The 27,378-nt window shown below is 40.6% G+C and overlaps 1 protein-coding gene across 2 annotated transcripts in view; it reads left to right on the top strand.

Moving 5' to 3' along the window:
• The first annotated feature begins 4,919 nt into the window (after positions 1-4,919).
• Positions 4,920-27,378, top strand: part of CALU (calumenin) — a 30,630-nt gene continuing 8,171 nt past the window's right edge. Inside the window, exons 1-5 of one of the 2 annotated variants that reach the window (XM_032304121.1) lie at positions 4,920-5,029; positions 15,223-15,454; positions 21,118-21,311; positions 25,343-25,509; positions 26,333-26,393. In XM_032304121.1, coding sequence (XP_032160012.1) covers positions 15,234-15,454; positions 21,118-21,311; positions 25,343-25,509; positions 26,333-26,393 — 643 coding nt within the window. In that variant the 5' untranslated portion in view covers positions 4,920-5,029; positions 15,223-15,233. Of the gene's footprint in view, positions 5,030-15,222; positions 15,455-20,850; positions 21,045-21,117; positions 21,312-25,342; positions 25,510-26,332; positions 26,394-27,378 lie in introns of both variants that reach the window. The other variant, XM_032304120.1, reaches the window with a different exon arrangement.

Raw genomic sequence — 27,378 nt, 5'->3', positions numbered from 1 at the left:
TCCTCTCTCCTTGAAATGCTTTCCTCACTTGACTTTTAGAACACTACACTCTCCTGGCTTTCCTCCTTCACTGACTTTTCTCAGTTTCCTTTGCTGATTCATTCTCATCAACACCTTCTACCATTTCCAAATCAAAACTCTTGGCTGCATATCACACATAAGCCAATTATTCCCAAATTTATATCTCTAGTCCAGAACACTGTGAACTCCACAGACACACATCCAATTGCCTACTTGACATTTCTATTTGAATAGTTAATAGGCATCTTAACATGTCCAAAACTAACCTTTTAATATTATCCCTCAAGACTTGCTCCTTCCAAGGTCTTCTCTATCCTAGTCAATGGCAGCTCCATTTTTCTGCTTTCTCAAAACTCTGGGGTCATCTTTGACTCTCTCTTTCTCTCCACCCCATTTCCAACCCATTAGGAAATCCTCTTAAGCTACTTTCAGAAGAATATCTGCAGGATCACTTCTCACTGCTAACCACCTTGGACCAAGCCATCCTCATCATTGTCATCACCTGGATTGTTGCAAAAGCCTCCTAAATGGGTGGCTTGTTTCTAATCTCACCCCCTTTGGTCATATGTAACCCCTTTAAAATGTTAGATCATGTCACTTTTCCACTTAAAACCTTCCAATGTCTTCCCATCTGTATTAAGGTAATGTTAGCTCTGAAAGAGATAAATCCCAATATATCAGAGGTAGAAAATAACCCACAGAATTCATTTTTCACTCAGAAAAAGTCCAAAAAAGTTGTTCCTGTTCAGTGAGTGTTTTTCCACAAGAACCTGGGCTCCTTCCGTCTTGTGATGGGCCATCTGTACTACATGATTTCTAGGGTTGCCACAGAAAGAGAGCTTGGAGAATGGCTCATAGCAGGTCTGTAAGACCAGTACTGGAAGTGGTAGACATCATTTCTGCTACTTTTCCTTTGGCCAGAGCTCAGTTACCCAACCATACTGTAGTCCAGCCATGTCCATAGTAGGAAATAGTCCGGTCAACAGCCAGTCTCTTCCATGTCCTAGTCATAGTCCTCCTCATAGTAGAGTGAAAGCCCTTACAAGAGCCAAAAGGCCCTACATGGTGTCCTTCTGCTCCTTGTCCACATCTCTGCTCCTTCCTCTCTGACCTCATTTTCTCTACTCAATTACCACAGTCCAGCCACACTGGCTTCCCACTGCTTCTTGAACACTGCCAAGCATGCTTCAGGTCAGGACCTTCATTCTTGCTGTTCCCGCTTCCTGGAATGTTCTTCACCACCTTTGGGTATTACATGTCTTCCTCTTTATAAACCTTCCCTGGCCACTCTTTAAAGATTGCAACACCATCCTGGATAGTCCCAGCCCTCACTTCTCTCCTTCCCTGCCTTATTTTATTCCTTGGTACCTATCATTACCTCCCATTATCTATGTTTTGCTTTTTTATCTGGACAGTTGGCTACATACCAGAATATCAGCATCATGAGAGAGTTCGGTACATTTGTTCAGTGCTGTATCCCCAATGCCTAGAACAGTGCCTGGTACATGGGAAACAATCCATTTATTTGTGGAGTAAATGTTCAGGAGCACTGAAGAACATCATGCTTGAAGAACATCAGCCTTTTGCCATAAACAGTACCTCAGTACTTCTCTGAGAGACAGCAACTGGGACTCATGAGCTTTGGGGGAAGCTAAGGTGACATTTTAAGATTTTTTTTATTTCTTCATGTAACAGAGAGAGAGATCACAAGCAGACAGAGAGGCAGACAGAGAGAGAGGGGGAAGCAGACTCCTTGCTGTGCAGAGAGCCGGATGTGGGGCTTGATCCCAGGACCCCGAGATCATGACCTGAGCTGAAGGCAGAGGATTAACCCACTGAGCCACCCAGGCGCCCCAAGGTGACATTTCTTATGTGTGTCACCCTTCAAGTCCTCTTCCTCCTCCACCTACTTTCTAAATCCTGGGCTCCCTGGAGGGTTAATGCACTTTTCTTTCCTCAGCTCACTCATTCTCATGGCTGGCTTGGCTGCTTCCTGGTCAATGATCCTTCTGAGTATCTCCTCCAGCCTAATAACTCTTTTTATTTTAATTTTTTTTGAAGACTTTATTTATTGGAGAGAGAGAAAGAATGAACAAGCAGGTTGAGGGACAGAGGGAGAGGGAGAAGCAAACTCTCTGCTGAGCAGGAAGCCCCATGCTGGGCTTGATCCCAGAATCCTGAGATCATAACCTGAGCTGAAGGCAGACACTTAACCAGCTGAGTCACCCAGAGGCCCCTATTGACTCTTCTAAGATATTCTGCCATTGTCTTAGGCTCTCCATGTCTTGAACTCATTTCTCTTTTCTTACACCCATTTAGTTCATTCTCCCAGTTTCCTACGATTAATAGTATAAATTTTTGAGTGTTCCTTCATTTCTTTCATGTAAGCAGTCACTAAGGTCAGGACTTATTTCCACTTTAAAAATTCCTCTTGTATATAAAAGTTTTTTCCACTTTCCTTGCTCTGCCTTAGGCCAAGCTCTTACCCACAGGGAATCACAGGGGTGGAGGGTCCCATCACTGGCAGAATCCCACTGCCTTATCCAGCTTCCTCTAGGACACTTCCAAGATGGGTGGTTCTCCCATCGGACTGCAGTTCTTTGAGGGCTCGGACCATGTTCTATTCATTGTGGGTTTACCAGCACCTGCCACGGTGCTTGACTTCAAGGAGGCAATTCCTAAAGTGTTAAAAACACTTCCTGATGCAGTCTCTTCTATAGTTAATCCCTATTAGAAAGAACTCCTCCTAGAGAGAACACTTAGAATTTTCAATCTCATTCTACCTCCCACATAGGCACAAATTTAGAAACCTTCAAAAGACCCATAATTCCCTCTGCCTTCCGCTCAGGGTCCTCAGATTAAGACTTTATACTACTCAGAGAAACTTACATCTATGCTTTCTCTTCATGCCCCAACCCCACATTTTTTTTTTACCTCCTCCATCCCCTACCTGGCCTAAGAACTTACCCCCCAATCTGTCCCCCACCTTCTCTTGTTCCTCATTACTGCTGTTGCTAAATAGTTGCATTCAGGAATTCCTTAGTCCAGTCTGAGTCATAGCTTCTTAGGAAGACCTCTTGGATTACAAGCAAGGGTCACCGTCACTCTTTTGTCTGAATTCCCAAAGCATTCGTTGTCAGTGTCTCCTTGGCACTTAAAAGTGGGTTAACTTGGGACGCCTGGGTGGCTCAGTTGGTTAAGCAGCTGCCTTCGGCTCAGGTCATGATCCCAGGGTCCTGGGATCGAGTCCCACATCGGGCTCCTTGCTCGGCAGGGAGCCTGCTTCTCCCTCTGCCTCTGCCTGCCTCTCTGTCTGCCTGTGCTCGCTCGCGCTCTCTCCCTCTGTCTCTGAAAAATAAATAAAATCTTTTAAAAAAAAAAAAGTGGGTTAACTTGCTTTGTATTTAAAGCTTTCATCAGCATACTACTTGCTTCAATTGGATGTTAAAGCATGAGGCTTTATGTGCTAAGAACAGAGTAAGTTTATGTTCCATTTGTGTTGCAAACATAGTAGTCAATGTTTGAATTTCATGCATGAAATTGAATAAGTGAAAAATTTCCTGTATTCCTCTTAAATCAGGGACATGATGTGGGCCCTACCCATTCAGTTCATGAAATTATTGAGCTTTTTTTTTTTTAAAGATTTTATTTATTTGACAGGCAGAGATCACAAGTAGGCAGAGAGGCAGGCAGAGAGAGAGAGAGGAAGCAGGCCCCCACTGAGCAGAGAGTTGATGGGGGGGCTCGATCCTAGGACCCTGGAATCATGACCTGAGCCGAAGGCAGAGGCTTTAACCCACTGAGCCATCCAGACGCCCCAAATCATTGAGCTTTTGCTGTGAACTGGGCAGCAAGGTCAGAGCTGTAGATTAAAAAAATGAATAAAGCAGGGGCGCCTGGGTGGCTCAGTCAAGTGTCTGCCTTGGCTTAGGTCATGATCCCAGGGTCCTGGGATCCGGCCCCCCTCCAGCTGCCTACGCAGCAGTGAGTCTGTTTCTCTCCCTCCCTCTGCCCCTCTGCCTGCTTGGGCTCTCTCTCTCACACACAAATAAATAAACAAATTCTTATTAAAAAAAAAAAAAGATGAATAAGGCAGCTCCTTACCCTGGAGCTTAGTCTAGAGGAGGACATATCGATAAAAAGCTTTTCATAGCAAAATTTGGCAAAGTGTATTGAAGATACAAAGTGTTAGGAAGGCAAATAAAAGAGGAATTGTGTCTAGCGGGGTCAGGAATGACTTCAAAAGCTAACCGGGACTTCTACTGGCATTCATTCGGCAGAAAATCAGAAAAACATACTTAGTCCTGGCAGAGGAGATCACTTGATAAAGACAGATCAAATCAAATACAGATCAAAGAGATGTGAAAGGGCGGGTTGTTAGGAAACAAGGAGAGGTGGTGGACAGAGCAAAAGCCAAGTGGGAGGGACTGGTAGGAGATAAAGCTGAAAGTTACACTGGAGCCAACGAGTGAAGAGCCTCTCGAAGGCTACATCAGGGCGGTATCAATGACGGGAAGTAAATTGGGATTGTTAATACAATTGGCGACTGATAGAGTCGAATTAATTCGGCTCGGCGTGCTTGTGGGCTTGAAGATAACTACAAGGGTAACCAAAAAGCCGTGTGGAGGCCGAGTCACGCGCTGTGAACCGGGGCGTGGCCGCCAGACAGCAGCGCGCACACGCCACCCGGAGTAAGGGGCTGGAACCCGCCATGCCCACAGGGCCGGGAACCCGGGTTGGGCGGGAATCCGGTCCACGCACTCGGCGCGCTCGCGGGGACGTGGCGCTTTCCAGCCAATCCCGGTTACGCGACTGTAGAGCCAATGGATGTCCGGGAATGCTGCACGTCAGCGGCGGGTTCGTTGATGATTGGTCAGAAGGCTGCCGGCGAGGCGGATGGGAGCGGGGCGCGGAGCTGCTTCCGGTTGGGCGGTGCTTGCGCGCGTGAGCTGAGCCGGTGGGTGAGCTGCGGCCGCGGGACCGTGGGCTGTGGGCGCTACGAGGAAAGGTAGGTACAGCGGCCCTCGGTTCTTCTGCAGCCTCGTCCTTAATCGCTTTCTTTTTGTCCTCGGCCCTCGCTCGCGACGCGGCATAGGTCCCCTTCGTTTGGGGCCCTTGTTTCTGCTAGCGCGGGGTACGGGCCCTGAGCCTGCTTGCGACCCCGGGGCCCTCCGCGCGCCGTCTGAGTTGGAGGCCGCTGCTCGCCCTCCCGCGAGCGCTGGGAAGGGGCCTGGGTCTCGGGGAACTCCGGCTCCGGGTTTTGCGTTATGGGGGGTACTGTTTTGTGCCTGGCTCGCCACGTCCGCGCCTGGGCCCCGTCTCTCACCGAGTCCCTCCTGTTTGCCTACAGAAGGGCGGAGAGCGGTGGGGTAGTGTTATTGTAACAGTTCTCTGCCACCTCCCACCAGCCGGCCTACCTGTGTCCTCCAGCGCTGCCCCAAGGCCACATCCCGAGAGGAGGGTGCGTCTGCCAGGAAAGTCGTGTTCGCTGACTTTGAGGGTGTAGAAACGGGGCGGGGGGATGGGGGAGGGGAGAAAGTCGGAAGACACTGTGTGATTAAACAAACACAAAAAACTTTGATACAATTTTAAAGAAAAGCTGACTGCTTCGAGCTTCCATGTTTGGCTGCATACTTCTGTCAGCGACGGGAAATAATTTTTAAAGCTTTAGTAGGGAATTGTATTTTACCCTTTTTGTTGCTTTTAGCTGTGTAGATCTTAGTTCTCATTTTTGGCATGCTGTGTGGAGAAGTAAAGTTAATTTCCAACAGCTGCCCTGATTAAGAGCATAGTTAGGTGGTCGGTAGTTTTGAAAGCAGCTTTTGCACCGCGGCAAAAGTTTCCTACTAAAGTTGTAGGATCTCAATTCTTGATTGTATAAATTCCCAGAGTAATGTCTCTGAGAATTGAATTGCGATCACTTCCTGGTGGCATGTACCATAAAGTCAACGTTAATGAATTGGGAATAAGGTTGCTTCTAATACGGCTCAGTAGTTGCGAAGTAGAGGACGTGTAATCTCTGATAAATTTATTTTTTGCCTGAGAGTGGAATACACAAGACAAATACATGTCTGACTTCATCCCTTGAATTTAGTTAACCAGGTAACAATGGCCTTCGCTGAAGAATTTAAGTATTATAGTGCAAACCTGTAAATTGTATTTGCGGGTAGAGGATGAGTTGCCTAGGCCTAATCTGAGTTTTACAGTGATTCAGGGGTCTCCAGTAGGATTTTTTGAGGGGGGGGATTGCAACTAGGAGGACCATGAACTGATAAAGGTGAATTGGGCATGCCTAAGTGAATGGTACTTGGTTGCAGCTTTGACATCAACTCCTATTGATAACTCTCAATATAATTGTTGGCTTTGTTCATTTAATGATGTGTCACAAGATATGTATTTGTGGCATTTTCTATATGTTACACTAGTACAGGAGATAGGTAACTGATATTAACACAAATTTACTATAACGTGGGTATGTCGGGGTGTTAGAAGGACAGAGGTGTAGCCAGGGATAGCCACTGGAGATGGTAGGCTGTAACATCCTAGATCCTTCGTGAACTCTTAAATACGGGTGTTGCTTGGTGTTGTAATTTATGTATTAGAGTTAAAACAGCTGAAATAACACTTTGCCTATTGCTGCCTGATAGCCAGTTCCAGTAAGGGGAATTGGGGGTTGGAGAGCAGGCAGGAACTGCTTTGCTGCCAAGTACTGTCCAACTAATCCAGTAAAATATATTGGTATATAAAAAATGCAAGACATTGTATTAGGAACTGTAGAAAGATACTAATTTGTAAGAGCTGAGAGTCCTGCCTTTTAAAAATGTAGTGTCTATAGGGGAGCTAAGGAGACAACTTAAAGTACCCTATGATCATTATTGTGGAGTGGTACAAACAAGTTTTATAAAAGTTGAAAGGAATGGGTACGGATTACTTCCAGATGGAGGAATTGTCGTAGATAAGTCTTTTCATCTAGGACTTTAAAATTTATAGACATTTGGCACCAAAGGGAGTTTGAGCTAAAATAAATACCAAATTCTCAAGGACTTCTTGTGTGTTAAGCATGCACTGCAGCATTGCAACCAGAAAACAAAACTCCTATCTCTGCATTTTGCAAGGCATTCCTATGGCCATTAATTATGTGTTAAAGTTTCATCAGCCTCAAAGGAAACTTTTTTCTCCCAGAGTTTTTAGAACTTTTTTCTTAATGTTTTCACTCTGTAACGAGAAAATTTGAAAGTTTGTACTGAGCTGCTTTGGTTATAAAACTAAGGAAACCTGAGTAATGGTTTGTCATTCTCAAAGCTCTTCTTTAGGCAAATTTTGCAGTTTTTGTATTCTCAGCTGTCATATAAATGTGTGTTCTCAGTACCACAAATAATTTAATTAGAATGTATTCATGATCTGATGTAAATTTGCTTTGTCACTAGAGAAATATTGAACAAATGGTTTCTCATTATGACTTTTACCGGATCACAAAGGATGACATTATTCCTTGGATGTGATAATCCATTGTGGTGCTTGCACTAAAATTGTAAGTGAGGAATGTCAAAGAAACAGATAGCTTTAATTTCTATATTTCATAACATTCATAACAGCCTTAGTACATTTACACTGCTGTTAGGCTGTTCCCCCAACCCAAGATGATGTAGACACTTAGGGAGTGAGATCCTGTTTTTGCTACATTATAGAGGATTGCCCTTTTTTTTTGCTGATTATCCAGCTCAGAGAACTGGAATTTTACTACCACACCCATTTCTCCCACTTGTTAACTTTGAGCAATGGGTCTTTGGTCAACCAAAATACCTGTGGGATCACTCAGTGCTGATGTTCTTGAGAAGTTGTATTTAATCCAGACATCTGAATTTTCCTGGAACAATTTCAGTGTTCTGTGACCAATGACTGGGAACAAAGGGAGGGATATGGCAAGAATTTAGAGCTTTCAAGGAAATTTTTGAATGGATAAAATAAATTCATTCTTAAGGCTAGTCTTTGTTATTGAAAGAAATTTAGGCTTTTGCTGTTAATCTTTTCTCCTTATAAATTAACTGGAGCAGTCCATGAAAATAACTGTGGAAGACCATTATTGGTGAGATATTTCAAAAGGATGATAGTTATGTGATATCTTTCCTGTTCTGTTTAATTTATGTCTCTAATAAGGCATTATCTAGTAGAAATATAGTACATGTCACATGAATATAGTTTCACCTGAAATTGTTAAACAGATTAAATTGATTTTAACAATTTAATCCAGTACATACAGAATGCCATTTTTCTTTGTAAAGTGTAACATTTGATCACAGCTTAATTTACACCAGCCACAGTTCAAGTGCTTAGCCAGCTGCATGTGATTCATAGCTATTATCCTGAACACTACAGGTCTAGAGTTTTTTTCAAAGATTCTATTTATTTTATTTTAGAGAGAGCGCACATGCAGGATCCAGGGGAGGGACAGAGGGAGAGGGAGAAACAGACTTTCCAGTGAGCAGGGAGCCCAACATGGGGCTCAATTCCAGGACCCTGGGATCATGATCTGAGCAGAAGGCAGACACTTAACCGACTGAACCACCCAAGCGCCCCTAATTTTTTTTTTTTTTTTTTTTTGAGAAAAAAAATTAGATGTTACCCTTGGCGAAGGAGAGACAGAATTTTGGAAAGAGAAACTTAGAGGTCATTTGAGAAATAGGAGATGGGGAGATGCTTTTTCTACAGCCATTGATTTACCTTCTAGATCACATGATAAAAGTTCATGCAACTAAGTATTTATGTTTTCCTGATATCCTGTTTTCCATTGATGTGTAGCTGTGATGAAGAGGGAAGGAGAAAGAGAAGGGCCATTTAGTCTTCCATCATTTGGTTTCAGTTTGAAAAGATAGAGATGCTTCAGAAATAACTGCACTAACGTGGTTCTTCAAATACCTTGTGTGAAAAGTTGTTTTATACTGTTCTCACATCTTCCCATATAAAATAACCTTTGTCTTGGGGGATATCCTTTGTTTCTACTTGAACATTTTTATGTACTGTATGGATTTAGATAAATCTAGTACAGTCTTTTTTTTTAAGTGTCTATAGTCAGAACAAGAGGCCTGTGCGAAAGTTTCTGATAGTCAGGAGTCGGTATACTATAGGTGGGTACAAAGAGTGTATATTTTTTAGAAGTTATTTATTTATTTATTTTTAGAAGTTATTTAAAACGCAGGGTTTTTCATTGTCCACTGCAGAGAGATGAAAGTAGGACCATTGGCTTTTCCATCACACGGTCCTTGTGACCTTTTTAAGTAGTTTCATCAGTGGTAGATGGAAAGCTAGATTTCGGGGGATGTCTGGGTGGCTCAGTCAGTTAAGCGGTTGACTTGATCCTCCGATCAAGTCCCTCATCAGGCTCCTTGCTTGGTGGGGAGTCTGCTTCTCCCTCTGCCTGCTCTGCCTGTTCTGCCTGTAGCTAGCTCTCCCTACTTCTTCTCTGTCTCTCTCTCTCTCTCTCTCTCTGACAAATAAATAAAATCTTAAAAAAAAAAAAAAGATTTCAGGGTGGCAGTAGGTAGTGAGGATCAGAGGTAACAACAGAGACACTCCTATGCGAGAAGCAAAGGGAAGGGCAACCTTGAATGAATAGCGAGGTCTGGGAAAGACTGATTTTGGATTGTGGAGACCTGATAAGTGTTGATTGACAGAATAGGGGACGGAGGGGCGTCTGGGTGGCTCAGTGGATTGAAGCTTCTGCCTTCAGCTCGGGTCATGAACATCGGGCTTTCTGCTCGGCGGGGAGCCTGCTTCCTCCTCTCTCTCTGCCTGCCTCTCTGCCTACTTGTGATCTTTGTCTGTTAAATAAATAAAATCTTAAAAAAAAAAAAAGAATAGGGAAAGGAGCCTTTAGAGGCATGGGATTGGAAGGTTAATGGAAAGAGAAAGGGAAAGGGATGGATAGATGATAAAGTAGAAGCTCTTGGGCTCAGGTTATGATCTCAGGGTTTTGGGATGGAGTCCCGCATAGGGCTTTCTGCTCAGCAGGGGGCCTGCTTCCCTTCCTCTCTCTGTGCCTGCCTCTCTGCCTACTTGTGATCTCTCTCTGTCAAATAAATAAATAAAATCTTTAAAAAATAAAAAGGCAGAAGCTCTTTTACTCTCGAATTCTCTTATCCTTGTTATCAAGATGTTAAGCTTCAAACTTAAATGTAGTTTTGCCTCTAAATCAGCGAGCTACTGTTAATTTCTGTATGTTACAAGTATCAAAACTTTGTACAGTATCTTTTCCAGCCTTGGTAATGGGCTTTGGCATTTATTCCTATTGTAACATTTGGGGTTTGCAGGGGTTGTCATGGAATTATGCAAGAATTGTTAGGGCATTTTATTCTGAGGATGTAAATAATTATATATAAAATTTTCCTAAATGTGAAGTTTCCTTATTAATAGGCATAAAGAAAATCTTCTGTTGCAGTGACTTGATTTTACTTGATTTTTTAAACCACTAACATACAGATACTGTTTGGATGTATCACAAAATAGATATTTATTGTGGAAAATAACAGAGTTGTTTCTTGTCCTTAAAGAGTTTTATTGGTCTAGAGAATTGTTTGTAGTTTGAGATGGAAGTTTTATTTTGCCCTAAAATAAAGGCATACTCATTTTGGCATTTAAGAGAGCCATTAAATCTTTTAATTTTCTTCTGTTTGCTGATTTGATTGATCGTTTGAATTATTGAAGGGCAAGCTGAAGAGTTATTTTAGAGCAGCATGTTTTACTTTAAAAAGTTTATGTCTTTAAGGGGCGCCTGGGTGGCTCAGTGGGTTAAGCCTCTGCCTTCAGCTCAGGTCATGATCTCAGGGTCGTGGGATCGACCCCTGCATCAGGCTCTCTGCTCAGCAGGGAGCCAGCTTCTCCCTCCCTTTCTCACTGCCTGCCTCTCCACCTACTTGTAATCTCTCTCTCTCTCTCTCTGTTAAATTTAAAAAAAAAAAAATCTTAAAGAAAAATAAAGTTTATGTCTTAGGAATAGATATGTGAGGGTCCCTGGGTGAGTTGGTTAAGCGACTGCCTTTGGCTCAGGTCATGATCCTGAAGTCCCGGGATCGAGTCCCACATCGGGCTCCCTGCTAGGCAGAGAGTCTGCTTCTCCCTCTGACCTTTCTCCACTCATGCTCTCTCTCTCTCTCTCATTCTCTTTCTGTCTCAAATAAATAAAATCTTGGGGGGGGGGAGTAAAGATTTTATTTATTTGACAGACGGAGATCACAAGTAGGCAGAGAGGCAGGCGGGGGGGGGGGGGGGGGCAGGCTCCCTGCTGAGCAGAGAGCCCGATGTGGGGCTCGATCCCAGGACACTGGGATCATGATTTGAGCCGAAGGCAGAGGCTTTAACCCACTGAGCGACCCAGGCGCCCCCAAGGTATGTGATTTTTCTTCAGTCTCGTTTTTTAGTCTGGAGAAATAGCTTGAAAATGTTTTCTTTGCAACTAGTATTGAAAAGAGTTTTAATAATATTTAAAAAGTAATATACAGAGGTGGTACACAGTTTGTATTCATTTACCAAATATAGACTACAGAGTACAATATTAAAGTCCACTCCACACCAGCCTCACCACCCCACCCCTTCTCTTCTCCCTTGAATCTGGGGGTTACAGCTCTTTTCATATAGATGTTTATTCTTCACGCCAATTTTGTACATATGTCTTCTATTTTATACAAATAAAAACAACCTCAGAGGTTGTTTGGTTTCTCTTTTTACATAAATTTTAACATTGTTTTGCAAATTGCTCTTTTGTTCGCTTAACATGTCTTCATGAATTCTCCATTTCAGCGTAAATAGATCCACCTTCTACCTTCGTGTAGTCTCCCATAATATAGATTTAATATGTATTTACTAGTTCTCTGGTTTAGTTTGTTTTCCTTTTTTTTTTTATCATTATAAACGTTCATTATGGAATATATTTGTGCACATGTCTTGTATACATATTTGGGCGTTTTGATGGGATAGCATGAAACAGAATACTGATAAAGTTTCAGAAGCATAGCTGAGTTCTGACATTGGTGGGAACAACTTAGGAAAAGTCCCACCTTCTTCCCATTTCCCTAGCAGTCTCATGGTCATGCTTTCACATTGTTTCTTACGGGTTTTCGTCAGTCCTACCAACCATCCAGTAAGAGTATTTTTTTGAGAATGGGCATCCCAGGAGTGACTGCTTCCTGTCATCTCCTTAGACGTGTTTGTGTTTGACTTACTCATGCTGTCCTATTTACATAGAATATTTTCTACAGTCTGTTGATGACTCCTCTGCCATTTCAGGACCTTCTCCCCCTTCCGCACTACACTGCTTTTCCAGGTATGGAATACAGTGTCCTTATGTGCTTTGCAGCCTGAAAGTTATTCATGGCAGCCTCAGGTTGTGCTTTTGTATAATCATCTCTCTAGGTTGTGTTGGGATTAAACCTATTTCTCTGTTTGCTTTCTTCCAACTTTTAAGGAATATTAATGTAACATGCTCACCATTAGTTGTTGTAAGCATTTCTTTAGTTTACTGAATCCAAAGGACTCTATAAATCCAAGGTAATGCAATGTAACTTCCTTTACTATTTGTGGATTACAAGAAAAACATACACTGAAATATGTCTAATCTATTGGCATACTTAATTTCTTTATCCCCTGGAACAATTCATTCTAGCTCCCAGTACTTTCAGGCAGGATCAGATATATGGAGTTTATTCATATTAAGTATATTTTCAGGTCAGATTTTTTTTTTTCCAAGCTTTTTCTTACTTATTTGTCGAGAGAGAGAGCACAAGCAGAAATGGAGCCTGACCTGAGCCAAAGGTAGGCACTTAACAAACTGAGTTACCCAGGCACCCCTAAGAGAAATAATTCTTAATCAGGAAGAAACAAGATAGGGTGTTTGTATGATTGCGGCTTTATTATTATTTTTTTAAGATTTTATTTATTTGAGAGAGAAGGAGAACATGAGCAGGGGGAGGGACAGAGAGAGAGGGACAAACAGACTCCATGTTAAGCGGGGAGCCCAATGCAGGACTCCGTCCCAGAACCCTGGGATGCTTAACTGACTGAGCCACCCTGGCATCCCTCAGGTCAAATTTCTTAAGATATTACTTTGGCTATTTGAGAGGTTAGTTAAAATAGTGGTTCACAGCCTGGCTGCCTTTTAAAAATATTCATAGGGGTGGGACTTAGTGATCATATTTTCTTAAAAGTCTTTGGGTAATTCTAGGGTACATTTTAGATTCAGAACCACTAAGTTAGAAGTTCTGCTGAAAGAATTTTCACGTTTTTAAAAATATTCACATATAAATTGTGAGCCCTTGGACTAGATGATTCCATTAGTGACATCCCTAGGGAAGTAGAAGTCTGGCTAGCATAATCTTCAAATTAGGGTAAAGTAATTAATGCATTTACCTTTCATGTGATGCAGTGGTCCTCTGTACTGAGCCTTTTACTAGTGTCCTAGGGCTGCTGTAACAAATTAGCACAAACTGGGTGGCTTAAAAGGTCAGATGCTTATTATTCTCTCATAGTTCTAGAGGCTAGAAGTTAGAAATCAAGGTGTTGGCTGAGCCATGCTCTGTCTGAAGGCCCTAGGGGAAGATCCTTCCTTCCCTCTTCCTAGCCTCTGGGGTTGCCGGGAATCCTTGACATTCCTTGACTTGCAGATGCATCATTCTAATCCGGCATTCATAAAAGGTCAGATGCTTTTTATTGGCATTCTTTTCTCTGTGTGACTATCTAAATTTCCCTCCTTTTATAAGGGTATCAGTCATTGGATTAGAGCCCACCCTGTAATCCAAAATGACCTCAGTTTAACTTAATTACATCTGCAAAGATCCTTTTTTTTTTTTTTTTAAGATTTTATTTATTTGATAATTAAGATATTATTTATTTGACAAAGCACAAGCAGGGGGAGCAAGAGAGGGAGAAGCAGGCTCCCACTGAGTAGTGGGACTCGATTCCAGAACCCTGGGATCATGACCTAAGCCAAAGGCAGACGCTTGACGACTGAGCCACCCAGATGCCCCTTAGGTCACATTCATGCGTGCTGGCCCGTTAGGACTTCAGGATATATATATATCTTTTGGGGAGACACAAACCCACAAACAAGCCTCATGCCTAAACTACCTGCCTATCCAGTAAGGGAGCCATTGGTTACAAGTGGAAATGAGTAAGAGATTTTCTGAATTTACAAAAACTGACTCCCTGCGAGGGGGAAGGCATTCAGAATCCATGTTCTACTGGTGAAAGATTAGTTAAAATATGAAAGTTGCGAAAATCTTTGCTCTTTATTTTTAATTTGATAGTTTTTTTCTCTAAGACCATACTGTCTATAGACAATACTGTGGGGCATCTGTAAAGTATGCTAAACAAGTTACCATTCTGCACCCTCTCTGCGATTTTTTGGTCAGTATTTTTTGGTAAAGTGTCCAAGCCTTGTGCTTGTTCATTAGACTCAGCTGTGACTGCCAAGATTCTGAAGGTATGGAGTAGGACCTGGGGTCTGTCTGTGCTTTGAACAGTACTCCAAGCATCCTCATGCTGGGGAAAGTCGGGGAAACACAGTATAAGGAATGCCGAAGCGGTTGCTCTCCATCACATTTGAATGGTTTGATCTCTGAAGGTGGTTTGAAGTTGACCATGGATATGGGAGACAACTTGTTGCTATATATAGGACAAAGAATCTGCTCAAATAGTTTGTGGTTCCTGATCTAATGATCACTATTACCACCTGAGAAACATTTACAAATTCAGGTGCATGCATTCAACTTCAGAAATTCTAATTGAATGGGGGAATTTTTTTAAAGCTTCTTAGGTGATCCTAATAACCAGCCAGCTTTAAAGACCAGATCCCTGATATAGTACAAAAAGTAAAGTTTTTTGTAGTCAGTAGGTCTGAATTTAAATAAAGTTGGTCTTTTCGCTTTTAGTAGTAAGAACTTGGGCAAGAAGATTAATGTGTTTTAAAAGGGAGCCTACTTACAGGGTGGATATTTTAACTGATTCTTTGTCAGCTTCCAATCACGTGAAGGAAACTGGTGAAAATTCCTCACCATAATATTAGAAAGTGATATTCTACCATTCTTATTTTTTGGATTAAGTAATAATATTTGGGATAATATCAGATTAATAAGTGGATATGAGCTTTTAATTTCTTGTTTGATTATAGAGCACACTGTTTCCTGAATTAACTAACCTTTGTTTTTCTTTAAGATCTAATTATCATGGACCTGCGACAGTTTCTTATGTGCCTGTCCCTGTGCACAGCCTTTGCCTTGAGCAAGCCCACAGAAAAGAAGGACCGTGTACACCATGAGCCTCAACTCAGCGACAAAGTTCATAATGATGCTCAGAGTTTTGATTATGACCATGATGCCTTCCTGGGTGCCGAAGAAGCGAAGACCTTTGATCAGCTGACACCTGAAGAGAGCAAGGAAAGGCTTGGGTAAGGCACCAGCTCTCAGGGGGCTAAAGTAATTACATTTCATTACAAATCGGCTCGTTCTTTTTTTTTTCTTCTGGCTTGGCCACCCAGTAGGACTGTTTTGAACTACATTTTCTGAAAGCTAACCACAGAATTGCTACCACTAAAATTTAATTAATTGCTTGCTTTCATAAATATCTCCACTAACAGTTTTACCTCATTCTACAAAGCAAAGTCATTTTTCTTAAAAGTACCAAATGCTACCACACCCAAATTGAAATGCATCTTATTTCCAAAGGAACATTACATGGGGGGCCTCTTACCCCTGATAGTTTTAATTTTTAAAAATGATCTGTAACCTATTCATTGTTCCTCAAGCCAAGCCTTTGAGTGGAAAATAAACTGCAAATGAGACCCCTGGGCTAATTTCTATAGTTTGTGATTTCTGAGAATATCCTTCACCCTCTTTGTTTTCATTCTCAGATATTTGCTTAATTAAAAACAAAAGCCTTTTAGAAGATTGTAATAAGTAACAGTCTTATTTTTTTTTTAAGATTTTATTTATTTATTTGACAGAGAGATCACAAGTAGACAGAGAGGCAGGCAGAGAGAGAGAGAGAGAAAGAGGGAAGCAGGTTCCCTGCTGAGCAAAGAGCCCGATGCGGGACCCGATCTCAGGACCCTGAGATCATGACCTGAGCCGAAGGCAGCGACCCAACCCACTGAGCCACCCAGGCACCCCAATAAAGTAACAGTCTTAATGTTGAGTGTGAGTTGCCTTTTTTTTTTTAAGATTTTATTTATTTGAAAGAGAGAGAGTGAGAGAGAGCGAGCATGAGCAGGGGGAAGGGGAGAAGCAGACTCCCCTGCTGAGCAGGGAGCCTGACTTGGGGCTTGATCCCAGAACTCTAGGATCATGACCCGAGCCAAAGGCAGTCACTCAAGCAACTGAACCACCTAGGTGCCCCTGTGTTGCTGTTTTAATAACAGGTGGGCCGTAGTTGGGTTCTGTGGCTCTCAGCGGGCGTCTTTTAACCTAGTGAGTTGATTTGGTGGAATCCCAATTGATTATTTCTGAGGATCTAAGAATGTCTTTTTTTTTTTTTTTTCTTTTGGCTCGTCCAAACCCTTGCTTTTTGAGGAAATGCGTTATTAGTGAACATTTTCTCCTTAATGAGCACCATTGGTGTAACTTTCTGAACTATATTTAAGAGATTTGTTTGGAAAGTTGTATTATGTAAGAATTTCCAAAAGTATTTTGCCATCCTGGATAAGACTGTGAGTAGAAGATGTTATAGAGGGACACCTGGATGACCCAGTTGGTTGAGTGTCTGCCTTCGGCTCAGGTCGTGATCCCAGGGTCCTAGGATCGAGTCCCACATCGGGCTCCCTACTCAGCATGGAGCCTGTTTCTCCCTCTGCCTGCCGCTCACCCTGCTTGTACTTTCTCTCTTGCCAAATAAATAAATGTTTTTTAAAAAAAATAAATGAAACAACAAATAAATGTTTTTTTTTAAAAAAAAGACATAACAGTTTGTTTTGGGTGATACTTCAGAATAAATTTATTTTATCCTTTTATTGGATTATCTGCAAACTTAAGGATACACTATTTTATTCTTAAACACTGACAGAAATACTCAAAAGATTTTTGCTACGTAGAATGAGAAACTACAAACATTTGAAAATAGGAAAAACAAATACATTAAGGAGTCGGTCTTCTATTAGGTTGCTTTTCTAACTAAGAGACCATGCTCACTTTTAATTTTAATTTTATAACTCTGCTAACATTTGGGCTAAAAATAGGGATGCATGAGGGTGTCCTCAGTCTTCATGTCTTACCTATAATAATGTGCATGTCTAAACCACATTTGGGTCTGCACATGGCTATTCACAGAATTACTCTTAAATAATGAAAGGCATTTAGCCTTTGTGTCAGTCAGTATGTTCTGGCTGTATGTAGGTAGTGGAGCTCTGCTAGCAGTTTTCAGTGGAGAGAATGTTCCTTTTTGTCACTAGTAAATAGCAAAATGTCAGCACATGAGCAGACTCTATATTTGATTAGAATAAGATGGTTAAGACAATGCTTTTCATAAAATGTATGAGTGAATAGTATTTGCTTCTAAATTTTGGAGATAATGAGAAATAATGTTTATTGGAAGTAAGGATTCCAGATGAATTTTTTTTTTTTTTTTTAAACCTGTTCATTGTGGCATTTCTAAACATTGTTTTGTTAGGTAACTACACACCAGAGGTTGGGGACAACAGATTCCCCACCCCCCAGCTGCCTGCTTCCACCTGTGTAGAAGGCAGGTGATTAGGAGAGATGATCATTGTTAACATCTATAGTTGCAGAAATTCACCATTATTTTTAAATCTTCAGTTATATTTAAAAACATTTTGTTTAATAGAGTTTCCCCTTTTTCTTAAGAATGTTGACAGATAGAATATTTTTTCTTATGTGTGTATTCTCCTTCTGCCATCCAAAGGAGTCTTAAGTGTACTTAATTTTCATTTATGTGTCCTTCAAATGAGGTTTATTTGTTTTGAGGTGGTGGCCCTTAATACTCAAAAGTTTTCATCCTTGGCATATTTGCTTCAGAAATGAACTAGAGCAGTTCCTCATCCTTCTTTAGATCACAGGCCAGCCCCTTTAAGAGTCTAAGGAAAGCAAAGGACTACCTCAGAAAAGTACACATATGAATATATATAAAATTTTGCATGCTAAAAATTTCAGGAATATTATGCATCTTCCTGGAGCTTACTTACTTGGGTTCATTAAAACAAAACAAAAAACCCAAAGGATTTGCTTTTTGATTCTTGAAATGTAGAGGCATGTATTACTTCTTAGAAATAACATGAGGTCCACTAAGTACATTATGTCTATCCTGAAATAAATGCTTATTTGGTGGCATCATGACTACATCTGTAGGGTCCTTCAGTGTCACAGGAGAAAAACACCATTAGCTTTATAAATTTGCACAGGTTTTAAAAGATCAGAGTTTAGAGCTTAGTGCCTAAAATAGGATATCCTCACTTATACTGTACTTTTACAGCTGCCTACAGGCTTGATGGCCAGCAAGATAAGAATGGCGTGCATATATATATACATATATATTTATATTTATATATTTAAGATTTTACTTATTTATTTGAGAGAGAGAGTAAGAGAGAGCATGATAGGGGAGAAGGTCAGAGAGAGAAGCAGACTCCCCGTGGAGCTGGGAGCCCGATGCAGGACTCAATCCCAAGACTCCAGGATCATGACCTGAGCCAAAGGCAGTGGCCAACCAACTGAGCCACCCAGGCGCCTGGCTTTTATATTTTTAAATGGTTATTAAAATATAGAGATATGTGATGAACCATATGTGGCTGACAAAATAAGAAACATTTACTATCTACCCCTTTCCAGAAAGTTTGCCAACCTCTGGGTTAAAGCATTTGAGATACGTCTGTGGGAATAGAGTGGAGTTCAGCCAGCTTCGTTAACAGACGCCCATCTTGAGCAGTCATATGCCTCTTTATCTGAATGATCCTTCTCTTTAGGCCATTTATAATAGTTTAAAATTTTCATTTGAGAATGGGAGGCATTCTGATACCTTACCCTTTTCTTAATGGTACAGTGGCGCTATTGGTAGTCAGTAATACCATTTGGATATAAACTGGATTCATTTGTAGATAATGCAGAGGTGTATAGTGTACTGGTATAACTTGATGTGTTAATATTTTTTTAAACTCTCCAGGGTTGAAGTTCGAAAAAAAAAAATTTTTTTTTTTTTGTCTTGTGCCTGTGTAGATAGAGGAGGGTATTTAAGAGAGAGTTTCTTACTACTTTACCTTTTCTATTAACATTTTAGAGCAAAAGCTAGATTACAGATTCCCTGAAGAAAAATTAGAGTTTTTTTTGTTTGTTTGTTTGTTTTTTTTAAAGATTTTATTTATTTATTTGACAGAGAGAAATCACAAGTAGATGGAGAGGCAGGCAGAGAGAGAGAGAGGGAAGCAGGCTCTCCGCCGAGCAGAGAGCCCGATGCGGGACCCGATCCCACGACCCTGAGATCATGACCTGAGCCGAAGGCAGCGGCTTAAACCACTGAGCCACCCAGGCGCCCCGAAAAATTACAGAGTTTAAGGACTAGATGGTTAAGGCTAACAACATACCAATATCAAGATGAATCTTTTATCATAGTGTCAGTAGTACTCTGTGATTTTAATCATTTTCCAATATTCATGAAATGAATGCAGAGTGGGAAAAGACATTATTTGCTACCAAGTGACAGTCTTTTTCAATCCTGCAAATAGTAGAGCATAGGAGTATGCCAAGATTTCACATCTCTTGGATGTTTTGAAGTTCCCATTCCAAACTGGGCCACTTAATTGGGTGACACTACATAGGTTGTCTGCGCCTCTATAAATGAGTGGTTGCATCCTTAGAAGCTTATATGTCATGCACACATTTCAAAATTCTTAATTAAACTTGAGATGGCAAGCCTGGAAGAAAAGGTCATGAAGGGTGAAGTATATTGATTCTTTAGCTTTGTAGTTTTGCTTTATCATCTGTATCCTCACCCTCTCAGCTTATTAACATTCTCCTAAGCTCGTGTATTTTGGGGCAGACTTTCTTATCACATCGTTTCCTCAGAGTTCTCTGTCTTTGTGGTTATATGTGAAAATTCAACATAATGTATAATTAGCTGCTAGTTGTTTTTTAGAATAAACATGCATCAGTCCTCCTGTCTTTGTGTAACTTTGTGGACTTTTTTCCCCTCGGTTTTGGGGGGTGTGTGTGTGTGTGTGTGTGTGTGTGTGTGTGTGTTGGGTTTTTGGCTTCTGTTTTTAAATCTTAACTTGAGGTGATCCCAGAACTATCTTTGTATCTTTGTATCTTTATATTTTTATATTTTTAACAAAAAGTGTTAACCTTTTTTTAAAAAGCAACTGGATTTTTTAAAGTCTGGTTTAAATTTTTGAATTTTTAGAAAACCATATCAGTGATTGTGATTATTTATCAAGAAATTGAGATTCTTCTAAAAGCAGTAAAGAAAAACATCAATATTTGCGTGTTTTTTGATGCAAAGAATGGAGAATGCAGATAGGAATGGATAGTCACTCCTGAGTTCTGACTGTTGGCTGACAGTAACCTACCCCTAAAGGGATGAGACTGGGTTTGCTTTTGGATATAAGTGCACCAGCCGTGGACTGTGCTTGCCTTATCTGGAGAGCTCATTTCAGACCAGTGACAGGTCACTTAAGAGAAATACTTGCGGTTGCCTGTCTGGAAGGTTTTTTTGGAGACTTTTTTTTATGTCCATGCTTTAGCCCTGGCCAACACCTCTGGTTACAGCACACACCTGGCTTAAGTCTAGAGGGAGCCTTGTGTCCTTTTAACCTCTTGCTGGATTTCTCTGCATTTTCTACAGAAAGATTGTAAGTAAAATAGATGGCGACAAGGACGGGTTTGTCACTGTGGATGAACTCAAAGACTGGATTAAATTTGCACAAAAGCGCTGGATATACGAGGATGTAGAGCGACAGTGGAAGGGGCATGACCTCAATGAGGACGGCCTCGTTTCCTGGGAGGAGTATAAAAATGCCACCTACGGCTACGTTTTAGGTAGGTCCCTGCTATCTGGGGGAAAAAGCCTTATGGAGCTGGCACCTTGAAACGTAACTGTTTTGTCTTGTAGAATGATTGTAGATAAAATAGACGTGGATAAAGATGGGTTTGTGACGGAGGGGGAGCTGAAATCCTGGATTAAGCACGCCCAGAAGAAATACATATATGACAATGTTGAAAACCAATGGCACGAGTTTGATATGAATCAAGACGGCTTAATCTCCTGGGATGAGTACAGAAACGTGACTTATGGCACTTACCTGGGTAAGGGGCAAGATGTCAGCCTGATAGAGACCATGGTCTTGAGTCAAAGAAACAAATGGGTCACTCAGTGAAGGAAAGTGCTTATTTTAAATAGTCCAATGCTGAACTGATTTCCCTTTATCTTACTAACTTTCAGTGTGTATATTAAGTATTTTATTTAATTTTGGTTTTCTAAGGTCTGGCATCTTCTACATCTTTAGCATTCCAGATAATATTATTTTACCAAATTTTCTTTCTGTGATCCCTCAGAGACCATTTTTGGAGTAGATCTCGTCTAAAAGGCTGCATTGTTTCAATAATGCAAAAGCAAGAGACTTTGAGATGTCCCTTGACAGAGTCACACTAAAGTATTGGACCTGATGGGTATTATATGCAACTGATAAATCACTAATTTCTACCCCTGAAAGTAATAATACACTATATATTAATAAATTGAATTTAAAAATAATATATAAATATATATTTTTAATATATATAATATATCATATATAAATAATATGTAAATATAAATACTTTTTTTTTAAGTATTGGACCTGAAATTCAAACCAAATTAGATTCCTTTGTAACTCATGGGAATAGAAAAATGACTGTCTTTCCTTAATAAAATAAATATCAAATATAATAGCTTCCCCTTGATAAAATTTAACTCCTTTATTTTAGTATGTCTGCTAACCAAAGTTTAGAAATGAAAATTTCCCATTTGTTTTCTCTGGCACATGAGTTTATCAGCCTGCTACGCAAATGCTTCAAGGCAAATAAATGTGACTTTGATTGCTTTCTGTTTATTTGGTAGCTTATGTGCTTGGGCCACCTGTTCGTAATTTTCTTTTTCTTATTACATTTGCCTGTTGCTGAATGCTAGGTGGCAGTCTTACTGAGTTGATGACTTAGGATGTTTTTGTTAGTGAGATTCCTGTACTTGGTTACAGTTTGAGATGGGAATGTATAAATGTTTCTTCTTGCATTTTTATCCTGGAAGTTAGGCAAATTTGTGGGTTAAAGCAGGCATTCTCCACCACTGATTAACAAGCAGTGAGTGTATAATAAGTCTGTTTCCCCCACTGGATAGCCAGCTGTCTGTGTTAGTTACAGGACTGCATGCATTTCTAGTGAAGAAACTTTTTATTTCTGTGTTGGGTTTGTTCTCATTCCTAAGACTAAAGTGGCAGTCTCTCTTCATGCTTGACACTTAGCCAAGAACCAAACATATCTTTCACCCAATTAAGAACATGTATATTAAAAGTCAGTGCAGATGGAGAGGCACCCTGTGCTTCTTGCTTTCTGGCTGAAAGCCAACACCCTCCTGAGTTATTTGGACTTATAAAAATAGAGTGAAGGGTAGGCTATTGGTGATCTAAACAAAATGGTGTGTTAATAAATCTCCATTCAGACCTACGTAGGCACTCACTTGCTATCCAGAATGAATCTTAAACTCTTTGTATGATTATGTGCGTAGAAATCTGCTGAGAGCTCTGTTGCTGGATAGGTCAAATGATTCAATGTAATGGGTATTTCTACTGAGACTGCGTATGCTGAAGCACTTGCTAGAGAAGCTGTATCTTTATAAGGCATCTTTCCCTCAAGGCATGTGGGTGGTTATTGCTGAGGTAATGAGGCGACTTGCAGAAGTGCTGAGGGGCTTTTTGTGAGTATATTCTTGATTCAGTTTTTGAGTTCAGGCATAAATCATCGTAGCTTTTTTTTTTTTTTTCCCTAAGATTTTATTTATTTATTTGACAGAGAGAGACCACATGCAGGCAGAGAGGCAGGCAGAGAGAGAGAGGAGGAAGCAGGCTCCCTGCCGAGCAGAGAGCCCGACGCGGGACTCGATCCCAGAACTCCGGGACCATGACCCGAGCCGAAGGCAGCAGCCCAACCCACTGAGCCACCCAGGCGCCCCAATCATCGTAGCTTTTAACTAAAATCTGTCTTAATGAATCTGCTTTCCACAAAAGGAAGGTTAACTCTGTCTCTGCCACAATTAAAAATTTTAAAATACCGAGATCCATTCTGGCTGTACCAAAACTAGATCAAGAGCCTGCCCTAAATGATACTGGCTGGATAGCACAGAAAACGTACTTAGGATAGATCTGGCACTCCAAGCAATGACAGCAAACACAGGAGTTTAGTTATTAAAAGTCAAGTTTTTTATCTTCCTTCTTCATCCTTCTGTATATCCATGATTGCAGTCCCCAAGTTTTACCCTAAGCAGAGAAGAGGGCTCTTTGTTAAGAATCTAGTCTTAATGTATAAGTTGTCTTCTATTACCTTTTTTTTTTAAGGTTTTGTTTATTTGACAGGGAGAGACCGCAAGGGAGGGAACACAAGCAGGGGGAGTGGGAGAGAAGCAGGCTTCTCGCTGAGCAGGGAGCCCGATGTAGGGCTCGATCCCAGGACCCTGGGGTCAGACACCCAGGCACCTCTTCTATTCTTATTTTTGTTACGTAGTTAGTACTGAAACTTCATTTGTTTAGAAGAGATGACTTAGTATCTTTAAAGAGTTGTATATTTTCCTTTAATTCTCCATCTTCAACCTGTTACAGTTTTGACTATCACAGATACTCATGATTCAATAAGCCATCTTACTGAATTTTGACACTTGACAAAGAATGAAGCTTCAAACTGCCCAACTCTCAAAGTATAGCAGTAGTTTGTTTTTGTTTTCTAAACTGTGCTTAATGTATTGAAAGATTGAACGACAGTATCAGCAATCAGCAGTGTGATGTTAATTGTTAAAGGGGTCCTGTGGGTCTTTTTATAAAACTAGTGTTGTATCTTTTTTTATTTGATCAGTATGTTGTAGGAAAGATTGGTTCTTAGGTTTAATGTGATGTCTTTTACATTTCATAATGTCTTCACATGTTTCCTTTTGGTCCACACAGCAGATTGAAAGGGGTTTTTTGCTTGTTTGTTTTGTTTTTCCTACGGATAACTCCTTAACATTTTTTTCAGCTTAAACTGAGTTTCATTCTTCTAGATTCTTAAAGAGTCTAAATAACTACTGCTTCTGTAGTTCAGCAAACAGATGTTTAGGTCCAGCTTCAATTTGGTTGTAATCTAATGTTTATTTTTTGTTATGGCTTTATTGAGGTATAATTGACAAATAATACACTGCACATAATTAAAATGTACAATTGATGAATTTTGCCATAGGTACATACCAATGGACCCATCACTACAATCAAGATAAATGAATATAGCCATCACCCAAAAAGTTTCTTCATGTCCCTTTATAGTTCTCCCTATCCCTGGGTAACCCCTGACCTATTTTCTATAACTCTGGATTAGTTTTGCATTCTCTAATCTTACAGAAATGCGGAGTGGGGGGTGTTGGCAAGCAGTACTTATAACTCATGGTAGATCTCTGAGTTGGCTGAAAAAACTAAAGTGTGACCTTCAGAGGATAATATTCTGTTGATTTGAATCAAAGTGGCCTTAATATGAGATAGGAGGTCTTTGATATCTAGCTTCTCAGTGGGAGCCTAATGTTCAATAAAAATAGCAATAGCTAACCCCTACTGAGAGCCAACTATAAGCTAGGCACTATTCTGAGCACTTAGATTTATTCGCTCACGCACACCTCCTAATAGTCCTGAGCAGCAGGCACTGCTGTTACCATTTTACAGATGAGTAGATTGAAGCACACTTTAGTTACTTGCCCACAGTCACACAGCTAGAAGGTGGTAGTTTAGGATTGAAACTGAAATAGTATGACTTTAGAACCACTGTCTCTCAGATATAACCAGAAAGCTTGAACCTTCTAGTAATCTTAACACCAAAAGTAGCAAAGTGTCACATAGTAGGTTACATAGCCAAGGAGCCAGGGTTCCATTGGAATGGCAAACAGTTACATTCAATTTGCACCTGACTTTGACTACCAAAACTGAATGCTTTCATACTGTTACAGTTTTACCTATGTAGTTGGGTTATTTCTTCATTGCTTGATTTATCTTGTAAATTGATTCCTCAGTCCACACATTTTCATGTTTTGTGGCAGTCTTACGATTTGACCTAAACGTTTTGTTTTCTAGATGATCCAGACCCTGATGATGGATTTAACTATAAACAGATGATGGTTAGAGATGAGCGGAGATTTAAAATGGCAGATAAGGATGGAGACCTCATTGCCACAAAGGAGGAATTCACAGCTTTCCTGCACCCTGAGGAGTATGACTACATGAAAGATATAGTGGTACAGGTTGGTGGAGAGTAGTGATTCTCAACGGAAACCCAGTTCCTCTTTTTGTTGCTTATACTGTTTTTCCTCTTTATTCTTTACTCTGTATCTGAAAGAATGACTTGCATTTATTTTTAAGCAAGCTCTAAGCCCCAGTGTCAGGCTTGAACTCACCACCCTGAGATCAAGAATCACATGCAGTACTGACTGAATCAGCCAGCGCCCCAAGAAAATCCTGGGGTTTTTTGTTTGTTTGTTTTTTAATTAACACATAATGTATTATTAGCCCCAGGAGTACAGGTCTGTGAATCGCCAGGTTTACACACTTCATAGCACATACCTTCCCGAATGTCCATAACCCCACTACCCTCTCTCTACCCCCTACCCCCAGCAACCAAAAATCCTGTTTTTAAAAATGTCCCATAACCAGTGATCAGACACTAATAACAGTAATATTGAAGAATTCTCACAGAAGGCAGTTACCAATAAAACAAACTACAGACTTTATAGTTTTGTAAACATAAAATATAGACTATAGTTATAGACATACTGGTCACATCTCCTGTTAGAATGACTTCAGCATGACTCAGGCTATTCCACATCAGCATGGGCTTAGTGGGATAGTCATTTTTAAACGGTACCAGTGTTTCCCAAGAAGATTCATAGTTATTTTGGGTTGAAGCATAAAAAATAAGTGATGTTTTACCATTTTTTAGCTGGGAAATGGCAGTTTCCTGTGGTCTAACCATACCCACACATAAACATATATGTTTATGTTTTAATGAATGATAAGGTATTGCCTAAATCTCATCCAGATACTTACTTTGTCTCCTCTTCTGTCTAGGAAACAATGGAGGATATAGATAAGAATGCTGATGGTTTCATAGATCTTGAAGAGTATATTGGTAAGTCTGTTTTTACTGTTTTTCCTAGGAGAAGCTGAGAAGCTCTGTGGAAGTGCTTTCGTGCATAGAAATAATTTACCCCATGGGTCAACCCTTAGCGTGTCATTAAGGCCAGATGAGCATGAGGAATAATGGGTTGTGATAAAGCATCTGAAGCAGCACTGTCCAGTCAAAATGTAAATGTGAGGCACATACGTATTTTTTACTTTTCTAATAGCCACGTCAAAAGTTTCTTTAAAACATGATTATTTTCGGGGCGCCTGGGCGGCTCAGTGGGTTAAGCCGCTGCCTTCGGCTCAGGTCATGATCTCAGAGTCCTGGGATCGAGTCCCGCATCGGGCTCTCTGCTCAGCAGGGAGCCTGCTTCCCTCTCTCTCTCTCTCTACCTGCCTCTCCATCTACTTGTGATCTCTCTCTGTCAAAATAAATAAATAAAATCTTTAAAACATGATTATTTTCAATAATATATTTTATTTAACCTAATATTCGAAAATACTATACTTTCTATGTGTTACCAATATAAAGTTAGGATTTTTTTTATTCTGTGTTCAAAAGCATATTTTATACTTGCAATACATTTCAGTTCAGACCAGCCACATTTCAAGTTCATGATAACCCCGTGTGGCCAGCGGCTACCATATTGGATAGCAGTGATACAGTGCATCCCAGATGCCTATGTAATTGACAGTAAAGAGTTGCAGGGAGCCTAGGCTGGCATTAGGAAATCCAAGAGAGGAAGGTAGGGAATAGAATAAAAGAGATTGGTGGGGTGCCTGGGTGGCTCAGCGGGTTGGGCCTTTGCATTTGGCTTGGGTCGTGATTTTGGGGTCCTGGGATTGAGTCCTGCATTGGGCTCTCTGCTCAGCAGGGAGCCTGCTTCTTCCTCTCTCTCTCTCTCTCTCTCTCTTTGCCTACTTGTGATCTCTCTCTGTCAAATAAATAAATAAAATCTTAAAAAGATCCGTGAGTAAATAAATGACCACGA

Source organism: Mustela erminea, chromosome 11 (assembly GCF_009829155.1).
Source record: "Mustela erminea isolate mMusErm1 chromosome 11, mMusErm1.Pri, whole genome shotgun sequence".
Taxonomy (NCBI): Eukaryota; Metazoa; Chordata; class Mammalia; order Carnivora; family Mustelidae; genus Mustela; species Mustela erminea.
This window is presented reverse-complemented; position numbering and strand designations above follow the sequence as displayed.